This window comes from Ictidomys tridecemlineatus, chromosome 12, assembly GCF_052094955.1.
Source record: "Ictidomys tridecemlineatus isolate mIctTri1 chromosome 12, mIctTri1.hap1, whole genome shotgun sequence".
In the NCBI taxonomy this organism is placed as follows: domain Eukaryota; kingdom Metazoa; phylum Chordata; class Mammalia; order Rodentia; family Sciuridae; genus Ictidomys; species Ictidomys tridecemlineatus.
In genome coordinates, this window is record NC_135488.1 from 49,863,068 (window position 1) to 49,877,107 (window position 14,040).

General features: G+C 40.8%; 1 protein-coding gene across 1 annotated transcript in view; it reads left to right on the plus strand.

The window, feature by feature from the left end:
• Positions 1-14,040, plus strand: part of LOC101956690 (metalloprotease TIKI1) — a 39,142-nt gene that overhangs the window by 17,937 nt on the left and 7,165 nt on the right. Inside the window, 3 exon segments of the mRNA XM_078027898.1 lie at positions 4,385-4,585; positions 5,085-5,168; positions 5,331-5,401. Of these exon segments, the coding sequence (XP_077884024.1) occupies positions 4,385-4,585; positions 5,085-5,168; positions 5,331-5,378 (333 nt within the window). The 3' untranslated portion in view covers positions 5,379-5,401.

Sequence of the window (14,040 nt, forward strand, 5' to 3'; positions counted from 1 at the left end):
GTGCTCATGACCCAAGGTGACTTCTCTGCCAAGGCAAAGTAGCAATGGCATCCCTTGTCCTAGAATGATGGAGTGTTTTGATTTGATGGCAAATCTGAGATCACAGAGCAAGTGTTTAACTTTGGGCCTCTGCCTCTTACCCTCTTTCCAAAATGTTCTAAGGAAAAACATTTTTTTCTCAGATTCTTCTTGATAATACCCTCTTCCAGGTAAAATGGAGGTTCCCTAAGGACAAGGATCTTGTCTTTCTCATCCATGACTTTATCTTCAATGCTTAGAAGAGTAAGCATGCAGTCACTATGTATTGACTGAATGATTGGATGGAGAATGAATGAATGAATGGACTTCAGGATCATTTAGACTATAACTAGCCTCTATTCTTTGTATCTTTTATTTTTTAGAACTGAAAGAATTCTCATCATCCATTATGCTATGTTGGATGTTCTTGATAATACTTGGTCTCTCAATCACTCAGTTTCCAGAATCCTAGAGAAACCCAGGATTACTATTAGACTTTTGCTTCCCACCCCCACCTACTTCCCATTGACTAATGTTCCCAGGTCTTCTGGTCCTTGAGGACAGTAGGATCAGAGAATTGCAATTAATGAGCACCATTAGCCAGATTACCAATCTGATGTCCACTTTCCACCAGGGACTGTCTGTAATTCTGAATAACAAAGTGTTTGATATCTTGAATTATTATAATGCACTAAATTCCCATCAACTATTTTAATGTCCTAATAACAATATAAGCATACAAAAGAAGGAAGATCAGCAGATGATGTCTCAATAATATAGATGGTAACCAGAGTTGGGCAAGGGTGTCAATGGACCTTTATTTATTTATTTATATGTGATGCTAAGAATTGAACTCAGTGCCTCACACATGCTAGGCAAGCACTCTACCATTGAGCCACAATCCCAGCCCACCAAGGCTGACTTTTGATAGAGGTCAAAGAGAACTGCTCTGAGGGCTCCTAGTTCCAGGCTTATAGGCCCTTAGATTAAGCCTTGTAATTTAAATTAGATCATATACCAAAAACCAATTAGTGCTAAGTGGTAGCAACATACCCTCATATGCAACATAGGTGAAGATTTGGCTCTGGCATTAGACTGTGGTCAAACTCTGTTTTGGTTTACCAGCCTATATTACCTGAACAAGTTGTTTGATTTCTTTTTCTTACTTTTTTTTTTTTCATCTTGGGAATTGAGCCCAGGGCTCCACACATGGCTGGGCAAGAGCTCTACTACTGACCTATAACTGCAGTGGGAAGCAAAAGTCCAATAGTAATCCTGGGTTTCTCTAGGATTCTGGAAACTCAGTGATTGAGAGACCAAGTATCATCAAGAACATCCAACATAGCATAATGGATGATGAGAATTCTTTCAGTTCCAAAAAATAAAAGATACAAAGATTAGAGGCAAGTTATAGTCTAAATATTTTAAAAACTTAGAGTTTCACTAAGTTTCCCAGGTTGGCCTTGAGTTGGAATCCTCCTGCCTCAGCTTCCCAGATAGCCGAATTAATAGGCATTGCCACCAGGCTCAGCATTTTCTTCATCTTTAAAATATGATTAAAAAACAATAGTTTTTAAAAATTATTTTTAGGATATTGAAAAGATAAATGAGAACCTAAGCTAAGCACATAGCATGGTCCTGATATGAGTCAGAAACACTCAGAAAATTATTAATGTTATTAGCTTTGTTCTGGGATACAAACTTCTTTAAAGCTTAAATCATAAGTGTTGTAAACCCTTCATGATAAGGTGAAATGTCTTTAAAATGAATTTGACATTTGAGTGTGTTGAGAATGGGCTGCATAAACAAAATTCTTTTTTATTTGATTAATATCTGATGTGGGCCATACATTATCTCTCTCTCCTTTGTTTGCAGAATGGCAAGTCTGTTAGAATAAATGGCTCTAAATACCAAGAAATTTTTTGAAAAAAATTGATGAATACCCTTGGAAGAAGGTCTATTAGCAATAGGTCACCTGAGTTTGTTCTGAATGCCTTTAGGAGAATAGCAAAGCCCATATGCAGGTATTTGTGAGCTATTAAAACTTTGAGAGAGGGCTGGGGATGTGGCTCAAGCTGTGGCGTCTGTGCGGCACGGGTTCGATCCTCAGCACCACATACAAACAACGATGTTGTGTGATGTTGTGTCCGCCAATAACTAAAAAAAATAAATATTAAAAAAATTCTCTCTCTCTCTCTCTCCTCTTAAAAAAAAACAACTTTGAGAGAAGATAGCCTGAGATCTATTGAGAAAGAATGTGTGAAAACTTGGCCTGAGGCTAGGCACACCTGACAGGTGCTTCATAATGCCTCTCATCCTCCCCTCCAAAGGTTTTTCCTTTAGGTAATCTAAAGTCAGCAATTCCCCATGGTTTGGGGTAGGTCCTGATTGTCATAAACTGCAGGGCTCATAACTGTGGAAGCCTGAATTGCCTCACTTATACTATAATTTGCAAATTGTGAGTGTATTTCCTTCTTTATCTGGGCTGTGACCACTAATGACCAGCTGGACGGGCCATCAGCTCAGCTCTGGGCTTGTCACAAATAAAGGACTGGGAGGGTAGGAATATGCTATGGCCTAGATAGAAGAGCTGGTCTTCAGGCCCTGGGGAAAATGCCTCCCAGGAGAGGCTGAAGGTGCCTATGCAAGAGCAGGAGAAATATCAGAAAAGAGAGGAGGGGAGGGGATTTTAAAAAGCATCTGTCTTTGGTTAAGACTGCATGACAGGAAGAAGAAAGTTAGAATAACTGAAGGAATGTGGAAGTAAGGAGGTGCTATGGTTTGAATGTGTCCTTTCCAAACTCCAGGTGTTGCCAATGTGATGGTATTGAGAGGTGGGGACCTTAAAAGAGGAACAGGTCACAAGGCCTTCTCCTTCAGGAAGGGCATTAAACCTCTTATAAAAGAGGTTTCCTACAGCACTGGCTGGCAGGCCTTTCTGCCTCTGCCATGCAAAGACACAGCAAGAGCGCGCTCATCAGACCAAATACTAACTGGTGCCTTCATTTTGGACTTTATGAATGTCTATATACCACACAGTTTAGGGATTTTGTTGTAGCAGCACAAACATACTAAGACAAGACTCATGTGTGCAGATAGGCCCATGCCACAATGGCCTGTGGGGAGCAAATCAACACATCTTTTTGTTTTTCCCATGAAAATGAGGAGGACAGTGTGTGAAAGAGGAAAAGGGGGGGGGCCGAGGCGGGGGAGCTGGTCTTGTGGATCAGTGGTGGAGCACTTGCCTAGCATGTGTGAGGCACTGGATTTGATTCTCAGCACCACATAACAATAAATAAATAAAGGTAGTATGTCCATCAGTAACTAAAACATATTTTAAAAGGGGGGCGGGTTGCTGGGACTAATGAGGGTGTTTTGTTGACATGAGACCTTTGTGCTGTCCCTGGAGAGTTGAAATTGTCTTAATGAAGACCTCTTGGTCAGAGTGCTTTGATGGACTGAGAACATTTGTGCAAAGGAGAAAATGTCCCAGCAAAGACAGCATCTTATACACTGATTACTTGAGAAGCAGATGGAAAAGTAGCTGTCAGAGATTATATATCTATATCCATTTCTGGGAAAAGGTGATAGAAAATTCCACAGGATCTTAAGTGTTGTCCATAATCTTTTAGGGAATATCTCACATGATGTCAGACGCCCTTTCCTGTAGCTCTCCAGTGTCAGACAGAATTCCTTGTTTAGCAAAATTCCTTGAATCTTGATTTCTCATCATAGATGATCTTGTGATGTATTACTCAAGTAAGCATGCTCTTTTCCCACTCAGGAAGAACTATGTTGCTCATTAGTGTATCAAAGACTCTGATAAATTCCATATAAATAAAACTTGGCAAATTTCATTTAGCTCTCTTTTCCTTTTTTTTTAACATTAACTTTCATTAAACCACCATTGAATCTAGTGAATTCATTAACTGGAATACTGCACTGATGGTTAGAAAAGATGTGTGTATATCGATAGGTTCTTGTGCAGTCCTACATGTATTTGGAACCTACTGGTATTTAGGCCTGTCTGTGTGTTCCTAGTCTGCTCTCTTTCCCACCTCCTAGATTTTCCAGTCATTTCCCACAGGCCAGCTCTTGGGTCTCCTTACCTCCATGTAGCTCTCATGGAAGAGTTCCAGGTTGTCTGTGTTTCTCTTAGAACTCTTTCCCAGATGTGATCTGATTGGGGCTGATTTAGGCCTCCTTTTCTTTGGGCACCAGCCAGGGATTTGTGCTCTCTTTTTTAGCAACAGAATCCTTGTATAATGAGAGATGAGGCTATTGCCAGCTGTGGACAAGAGAAATAAGCAAACAGTTGCCTTGTCGTTGAACTTAAAAGGGAGTTGTGTTTTCTCTCATCCTTCAGGTTATATTTGCTTTGGACCAGACCCTCCTGCAGCAGAAGAGCCTGTGAGCAGGCAGCCTAGGACAGGCCTTTTGCTGTCGACCATCAAGTGGAGCCAAGTGACTTGTCAGATCTCAGATGACCTATATCGTGAACCATCTCATTATACTCTATAACTGTGGCGACCTCAGCTCTGTCATCTTCAGCCATAGCAGCTCCCAGGTGAGTGGCCTTGCCTTCTGTTGAGATGAGGAACAAAGACATCACCCACAGGCATCTGGGTGTACCAAGGACAGGTGTCATGTAGGGCTCTAAAAATAAAATTGGCAGATTTAGATGTCATTGAATGAGATACTTCAGCTAATGAGTATTCTTTTTGAATCTTCTAAGAATGGAGAGGGGTATTGATCAGGACTAATTCCAAGATTGCAGTTCAGGGTGAAGCTTCAGAGGGTTCAGCAGCAGGCCCCATGAATCAGCTGTCAGGGAGAGGAAGGGATCCAAATCCACTGGCCTCTTGATCGACTTGACACTTTTGAGAAATGATGGAGCAAAACTTGTGACCCTCCTGTCTGAGTGTCTGGAGGAGCTGGGATTACCGGTATGCACACTGAACCTAGAATGCTTGTGGAATTCTTATGGGGCACTGCCAAGATCATTCTATCCTGCATTATTACTGAATGAGTGTGGCCATGTTGTGATGGTGTCACTGTATGCCTAGGACAGGCCTTTTGCTGTGGACCATCAAGGGGAGCCAAGTGACTTGTCAGGTCTCAGAGGATCTCAGCCCCCCAACAGGAGAAAGGTGAGACAGATGTTTACTAGGCTTTTTGAGCAAGCTGCCACGGAACTCTGGAACATTCTCCTCCCCTCTCTTCACCCCTCCCCCTCTAGAATCTTGTGGAAGTAAGTGGCCAGTGCCAACTCAGCTTCTGAAATAGTGGAGTGTGTTGTCTCTCCCCTCTAGGACCAGTGTCCTCATCTCATGAAATATTTACCCAAGAGAGAGAAATAGGAAGTGGAGAAATAATGAAAATGGTAAGTGTATAAAATTTATAAAACAGGTAAATGTTTATTGAAATGTTTTTGGATTCACTAGAGAAAAGATAGCCTATTTTTCTCTATGGTGCTGAAAAAGTTGGATATACGCATATAACAAAATGAAATTAAACTCCTATCTCTCAACCTGCACAAAACTCAACTAAAAGTGGATCAAAGAGTTAGGCCCTAGATCAGAGACCCTGCACCTAGTAGAAGAAAAAGTAGGCCCAAATCTTCAATATGTTGGCTTAGGCTCTGACTTCCTTAACAAGACCCCTAAAGTATAAGAAGGAAAATCAAGAATCAATGAATGGGATGGATTCAAACTAAAAAGCTTCCTCTTAGCAAAGGAAACAACCAATAACATGAAGAGAGAGCCTACTGAATGGGAGAAAATCTTTATCACATGCACCTCAGATAGAGCATTAATCTCCAGGATATATAAAGGACTCAAAATACTTAACACTAAAAACCCAAATAACCCAATCAATAAATGGGCTAAGGAACTGAACACACACTTCACAGAAGAAATACAATTGATCAACAAATATATGAAAAAATGTTCAACATCTTTAGCAATTAGAGAAATGCAAATCAGAACTACTCTAAGATTTTATTTCCCTGGGTCAAAATGGCAGTTATCAAGAATACAAATAACAATAAATGTTGGCCAGGACGTGGGGAAAAAGGCCTACTCATACATTGCTGGTGAGAATGCAAATTGGTACAACTATTATGGAAGTGGTATGATTCCTCAGAAAACTTGGAATGGAACTACCATTTGACCCAGCTATCCTGCTTCTTGTTTTATACCCAAAGGACTTAAAAATCAGCATATTACAGTGATGCAGCCATATTAATGTTCATAGAAGATCAACTCACAATATCTAAACTATGCAACAAACCTAGGTGCCCTTCAGTAGATGAATGAATAAAAAAATGTGTGTGTGTGTGTGTGTGTGTGTGTGTGTGTATTGGAATATCACTCAGCCTTAAATGAAATTATGACATTTGCTGGTAAATGAACTGGAAAATATCACCCTAAGTGAAATAAACCAATACCCAAACACCAAAGGCCAAATGTTTTCTGATATGCTGATGCATATCAATGTGGGGAGCTAAGGAAGAGGAGAGTACTTTAAGTAGAGGAGAATGAAGGGAGGGGAGTGGGTATGGGGATAGAAAGGATAGTAGAATGAATCAGACACTTTTACCCTATGTACATATATAATTCTATATCATGTATAACCAAAAGAATGAGAAATTATTCTCCATTATATATGATGTATCAAAATGCATTCTACTGTCATGTATAACTAATTAAAACAAAAAATTAGTTTAAAAAAAGAAACGCCATGTTTTGGGTAGTGGAATCAAAATGATTAAGAAATGTAATCATGTAACATTTCTTTTATGAAAAAAAGTGTGAATCAAGTTAAAACTGTGCATGGACTATACAAAGATGATGAGGACCACAACCAAGTTAAGATGGCGCCTGGCACTTTGCCAAGAGGAGTGGTTTGGTTTGAGAAGTAACGCCAGCAAGCCATTAAGATGATAGAGATTCCTTAATGACTGACTGCTGTGTCTAGATTATGTCAATTAAGTTAAGTTGTGTGTAATCATTAAGATGATGAGGATTCCTTATTGGTTGACTGCTGTATCTAGTTTGTTAATTAAGATAAGCTGTGTGTAATTAGTTAAGTATATATACCTCTGCTGTCCTGCAATAAAGCGGCTCCCGATGTATCAATCTTCACAAGTTGCTTGTCACCCTCAAGATTATTTTGCCCAGCCAGACTGCGGCACAAAGATATGGTCTCTAAAACATACATAGCACCAAACACAATCTTTTAAGTGGAATGGAAGTATTATTTTAAACCTAAGAGTTTTAAGCCTTTTTATTATTATTTTTTATTATTTTTATTATTATTTTAAGGCTTTTCAGTGAACTTCACTTAATATTCTTTCACTTTGGTTATAGTCAGAAGTTTAGCAGACAGGAGACACCAAGAATAGTGTGTCCCCCCTCACCTTTCTCTTAACTTGTCATCCAGGCCGCAGGATTAGATGCTTAAATGAAGCAACTTTGTTAGTTACCCTGTTGCCCTTGTTTTTTTTTCTTTTTCTTGTGGTAGAGGTTCCCAATTTCATAAATGCCATGCTCCAGCCTCAGGAACACATCACTGCTCAGGAGATCAACAGCCACTTCTGTCAAGAGCTGATCTACAAGTGGAATGAGAGAATGGAGGAGCAAGGGAAGGCACTTTTGGAGGAGTTCCCTGACAAGGGCTTTTTCTTTGTTTTCAGAGCTGGCAGCCTTTGATTAGATAGACTCTGGGATCTGCTGCTTCTGTGGGGGGAATGTTGAGGCAAAGCCCCTACTCAGGGCCTGTGTTGACATCAGTAGTGACTCACTTCAGTTGCAAAGTAGCTCCAGCTGGTGCTGGGAATCCAATGTGGTGGAAATGTTGCTGGAGGGCCCAGTATATGTGACATTATTCATTGTTTTCCCTCCATACAGGAGCTTAGTGACATATGAGTCAGCTGGGAAGGCATCTCTCTGTCCTGAACTCAGCACTCAATCCCAGCTTCTTTCTGATACCTTTTGTTTTTTAAACTGTCACTAATGTTTGTTTATCTTCATTTCCCTTCCTGTGAGCCTCCCAATGTTAGGCCTGGGGTTGACACATAAGCCATTGTTAAATATTAATATACACATGGGGGGGGGAAATTATTTCCTTTTCTGGGCTTTTTGAAATAATTTCTATCCTGCTTTTGAGTAATTTTTAACCCATAATTCTTTGGAGCCTGAGAAATGAAGGACAGAAAAGCCAGAGTCTGGGCAGTGTGCAGAAGGACTAGGTTTTGTCCTTTCAGATCCTTCCACTGTTTTTGTGTATCAGTCAGCTTCCCATTGCTGTAACAAATACCTGAGACAAATCAACTTAAAAGGAGAAAAGAATTATTTGATTCACAGTTTCAAAGGTTTCGGTCCATGATTGCTTGGCTTACTTGCTTTTAGGCCTGTGGTGAGACAGTATATCATGTATGGCAGACACACGTGTTGGAGGAAACTGCTCACCTCATGACAGCTGGTAGGAAAATACAAAGAGGAGGAGTGTAGGGTCCCAGTATTTCCCCTAAGGAGAACCCCAATGACCTAACTTCCTTTTACTGGGCCCCACCTCTTAAAGAGTCCAACCTCCTCTCAGTGGTGTCACCTACTGGGGACAACACATAAGCCTTTGGGGGCACATTTAAGATCCAAACCACAACTCTTCATTAATTTGGACAAGTCACCTTTCTCAGTTTCTTTACCAGCAAAATGTGAGTTTAGAGATTAACACTTGCAGAATAACAGAATAAAGGCTGCTCCAAACATGCTCCTCCATAAAAGGCAATGAGAACACTAGGAAAAAATGGTCAATATCAACTTTTACAGAGCTCTAGAAAATTAAATAAAGGCTTGAAACAGCCCAGGGTATGTTTACTTAAGAAAACTAGAGATTACTTGCTCTATTTTATCCTCTTTGTCCCAGCTTCTTCCTAGTTTTGTCTTGAAAATCCACAACCTTTAAACTCAGTAGCCATAACAACTGGTTGCTTAATAATTACTGGAGGGGAGATAATGGGTTTGGATTTCCCTGAGGCTCCATCCTTGAAGAATTATCATTATTTAATTTATCTCATAGTTCCCTAAAAGTTTCATTCCAAGCTTATGTTCATTTGACCTGACTCAAAGCTCATTCTATAAATAGCCATATTCTTAGGGGGTTTGTTGAAAATAGTCAGTGGTAGTGGCAGTAGTCATAGCTGCCCATGACGGCAATAATTGGGGCTTACAACAGACTGACCCCCCCCCAAAAAAAAGCAAAATGGATATGAGATATACCATATGGGATTTTGAAAAGTTCTCACATATTATTGGGAATCTCAAAGGGCCAAGTGTAAGAGAAAGGCTATGTACATGCCCAGGAAAGACCTTAGAAGGTCCTAATCTCTCACCTCTGTCTGCACAGAAGAAAAACTAAGGCAGGGTTGTAAACTGCCTGCTGGAACATTGAAGGCATGCTCCAAACTCATATAGCCTCTCTTTGAAGAGGCTGGGAGACTTACTGGTTGAAGATGTTTAAGGAAATCTCTGAACAATCACTAGCTGACCACTAAGTAAACTGACTAGAGACTTCAATGGCCACACCTATCAAAGAATCATGACTTTACAGAAAGTCCTTGCAAGTGACTAAACAAACAAACAAACAAATGGCAAAATAACAATAACAACAGCAGATAACAACAATGATGTACCCTGGGAAGAAGGATTGGCTTCATCTAAGTTCCCAGATTTGTGAACCTAAAGTTGTTCATCATATTCTTTTATTATCCTTTTACTATTCCAGGGATCAGTAGTGATGACTCCTCTTTTACTTCCAATATTAGCAAAATTTGTGTCTTCTCTCTTCCCCCTTGTTAGCCTGACTAGAGGTTTATTAATTATATTGATCTTTTCAAAGAACCAGTTTTTGGTTTTGTTGACTTTCTGTATTGATTTCATGGTTTTATTTTCATGATTACTGCTTTAATTTTTCTTATTTCCTTTCTGCTTGATTTATCCTTAAATTACTCTTCTTTCTGTAGTTTTTGAAGGTGAAACTAGAATTTTTTTTTCTTTTTTTTTTAAAGAGAAAGTGAGAGAGGGGGACAGAGAGAGAGAGAGAGAGAGAGAGAGAGAGAGAGAGAGAGAGAGAGAGAGAATTTTAACATTTATTTATTTTTTTCTTAGTTCTCGGCGGACACAACATCTTTGTTGGTATGTGGTGCTGCTGAGGATCGAACCCGGGCCGCACGCATGCTAGGCGAGCGCGCTACCGCTTGAGCCACATCCCAGCCCCCAGTGAAACTAGAATTTTGAGATGAATCTTGATCCACTGCTTCTGCTGTCAGGTGGGGTCTGCGCAAGCTGCAGGCCTCTGCGGCCAAGAAGTGTTGCAGTTCTTAATGGTGGGCCATGTCCTCCAATGTTGCAGCAGACCCCAGCAGTTCATCATCTATTTCTTCTTCTTTCAGGGTTCTTGTCTCATGAATTTGAAGAATGAATGCCACTGATCAGGATGAGTGAGTGTAACAGGGGACCCAATTAGCAGGTGTGCTAATCTAGGGGTTTGTATAGCACTTGATTCACTGCTATTGGTCCAAACTTATGCTAATTAGGACTTGGAAACATAGTAACACTATTGGTCAATTCTTGAGTCTCAACTTCCATTCAAGTTTGCCCACTTCCATTTTTTTTTGTGGCAGGTCAGGGAGTGGGATTTTAAGGCCCTGAGATGGGGCTGCAGCACCTCACTGTGTGCGGCCATGCTGATGCTGGGGTGACAGGTCAGCGTGGCTTGGCTCATCTTGGTGCTGCCTCATTGCACCTCAGGTCTACCCTGCCTATATTATGGACTCCATGCTGCTACTGTGCTGCTCCATACTCCACTGCCACTTCTTGGCAGAGACCAGTAGGCTGCCTGCACTGCATGGCGGCCAGGGAGCTCTGTCAAAGGTACAAACTTATATTTGTCCATTGTATGAGTTTAACCTGCGACCAGCACCAGCTTCATGAATGAAAGTTCAAAACGTGAGAAATAATTACCTTTAAACCAGCTCCAGGATGGTTCCTCCTAGCTCCAGTCTTCAGCCACCCATTGTGGTATCGAGGTTTACTGAAGAGGGGAGAGAGGGAGAGCGGGAGAGAGGGAGAGAGGGAGAGAGGGAGAGAGGGAGAGCGGGAGCGAGAGCGAGAGTGAGAGTGAGAGCGAGTGCGAAAGAGCGAGAGCGAGAGCGCGAGAGCGAGAGAAAACACGCCAGGGAGTGGACTTTTATTGGGGAAGAAAAAATTCTGGAGAAAATCCCATCCAATGAAGATTAAGGGGGGCAGCATCCCAAGGTCAGGGGTGATGATTGTAGTCTATCTTGGTGAATATTCCACATGAGTAGAATAGAGTGTTTTCTTCCATTGTTGGATGAAGTATTTTATAAATTTTAGATCCATTTCATTGATAATGCTTTTCAGTTCAGCCATATTCCTATCTGATCATTCAAGAATCTTTATCATGTCTGAGTCTGATGCTTACTTTGTTTCTTTGGACTGTTACTTTTCTCATTTTTTAGCATAATTTTACATTTTTATTGAAAGCTGGACATGAATCTGGTAATGAGAACTATGGTAAATATGTTATGTGCTGCATGACAATGTTTCTGTTAGTGATAATGTTATGGCTTAGATATTAGTTGTCCTCCAAAAGCTCACATGTGAGACAGTGTGAGAACATTCAGAGGTGAAATGATCGGGCTACGAGAGCCTTAACCCAATCAGTGAATTAGTCCCCCGATGGGATTAACTGAGTGAGTGGTAACTGAAGGTGGATGGGGTGTGGCTGGAGAAGGTGCTTGGTGATGTGCTTTTGGGGTATATATTTTGTATCTAGCAAGTGGACTCTCTCTCTCCGCTTCTTGATTATCATGTGAGCTGCTTCCCTCTGTCATACTCTTCTGCCATGGTGTCCCACTTCACTGTGAGTCCCAAGGAATGGAGCCAGCTGTCTGTGGACTGACTTCTGAAACTGTGAGCCCCCAAATAAACTTCCCTCCTCTAAAATTGTTCTTGTCAGGTTTTTTAGTCATAGCAACAAAAAAGCTAATACAGGTAGACTATATATACAATGGTGGACCAATTAGATTGTATCATCTAGAGACATCATAGATATCTTAATTTGTCTAAGTACTCTAAATGTTCTCACATAGAATAAAAAATCGCTGAATTGTATGCTTTAAAAGAATAGATCTTAAAATTGTGCTCTATATGTGTAATATGAATTGTAATGAATTCTGTCAGTATAACAAATTAAAATAAAAAATAGAATTTCACGTAAAAATAATAGATCTTACTTTATGTAATTGTTTGAATAAAACTGTTATAAAAAATGAGAGGTTTGTCTTCTATATCTTATTGATTGAAAAATTCTGCCACAAAACAAATTGCTGTTTCTTTCATGGTGCCTCTCATATCGGTGTGAGTGGTTTCCCTCTTTTATAAGACTTAAGTTTCATATTTGGATTGTTACACTATGTCCAATTCCTTCCTGTCTCAACAAATGACTTTTTCAAACAAAGCTGTTAGGGTTTTACTCTTTAGGTACCTGACAGTGGTGTAGGCCCCAGTTTCCCCTGGCTTGTTCCCTGGTGTGAACATTAGCTTTGTCTTACTAAAGTACACATCTGGGTAGCAGAGATGCAAAGTGCCTGGGCACTGGAGCTTTTACCTTCTGCTCTTGCTAGACTCAGTTGATTTCCCAAGAGCTTCCCCTGATTTGAGTTACCTCCCTGGCTGGGTGAGAGGCGCTTAGGCACAGCTGTGTCCAAAGCTTTCCCCACCCTCCTCAGGTCCGAGGGCTTGTCTAGTAATATATTAATGGGGTGCTCAATGGAAGGTTAAGTTAGATGTGTGTTCTGGGCAGGTGGGAGGCTAGACAGCATATTTTGATCTGGGTAGTTTAGAGGGTGGGCCTTTGGATAAGGTTTGTGCTGGTGAAGATGGTGTGAAGTGACGTTGGAACACCTGGGCTTCTCTGATTCTAAGGATATAATTTATGATGCTAATGTATCCCTGAATGGAACTCTCATAGCCCCTGGGCACCCACGTGTCAGGAGGGATCAGGATGATTCTTTTTTTTTAAAATTTTTATAATATTTATTTTTCAGTTTTCGGCGGACACAACATCTTTGTTTGTATGTGGTGCTGAGGATTGAACCCGGGCCGCACGCATGCCAGGTGAGCGTGCTACCACTTGAGCCACATTCCTAGCCCCAGGATGGTTCTTATTAGAATGATTATTTTTATGTGGCTTCTTTCTCCTTGTGCCTTCTCAGGTGGGGTTGCTGACACCCTTACCTCCAGCATTTTAAAATTTAAAAAGCTGGATTTGGGATACAGCATTTTCCTAGAATCCATGAGGCCCTGGATTCAATCCCCAGCAATACCCCCCCCCCCAAAAAAAAAATCAGTGTGGTTAAGAAAATATTTGATTGCAAAATGAGGATAACCAAAAACTGAAAGTACTGAAGCTTTAATATCAAACAGTAGCTTTTGTCATTGGGATCTGGAGACAAAGTATGAAGATAAGAAATGGAGCTCACCTTTGGAAAAGTCAAGGGTGTTCAGCAGAAGCTATAAATAATCACTTGTTCCAATTCCCATTTCCTCATTCTTAAGTAAATAAATATAATACTATGAGTGGTTAAAGACAAGATTTTTTTTTTCTTATTTAGATGTTGTGTTAATCTTAAATCAGCTCATGCTACCTTTGGGCTCCTGGTTTGCCAGGGTTATCTTGCCAGTGGTGATAGCTTCTCCTCACTCCCAATTATTAGGTCTGTTTCTGGTTAGAGTTGGTCGAGGCTGCAGGGAGAAGGGGGTTGGGAGCTAATGGTTTTACTAAAAAGATCATTGGAGTGGGAATCCTCAAAGGAAGGCCTAGAGTGAGGGGTACCCTAGGACACAGTGGTTGCCAAGAAACATCACATATGGAGCCACATACCCCTTTCCTGCATGAGGATTTCCATAAGTGAAACTAGGAACCAGGGCTTCTGTG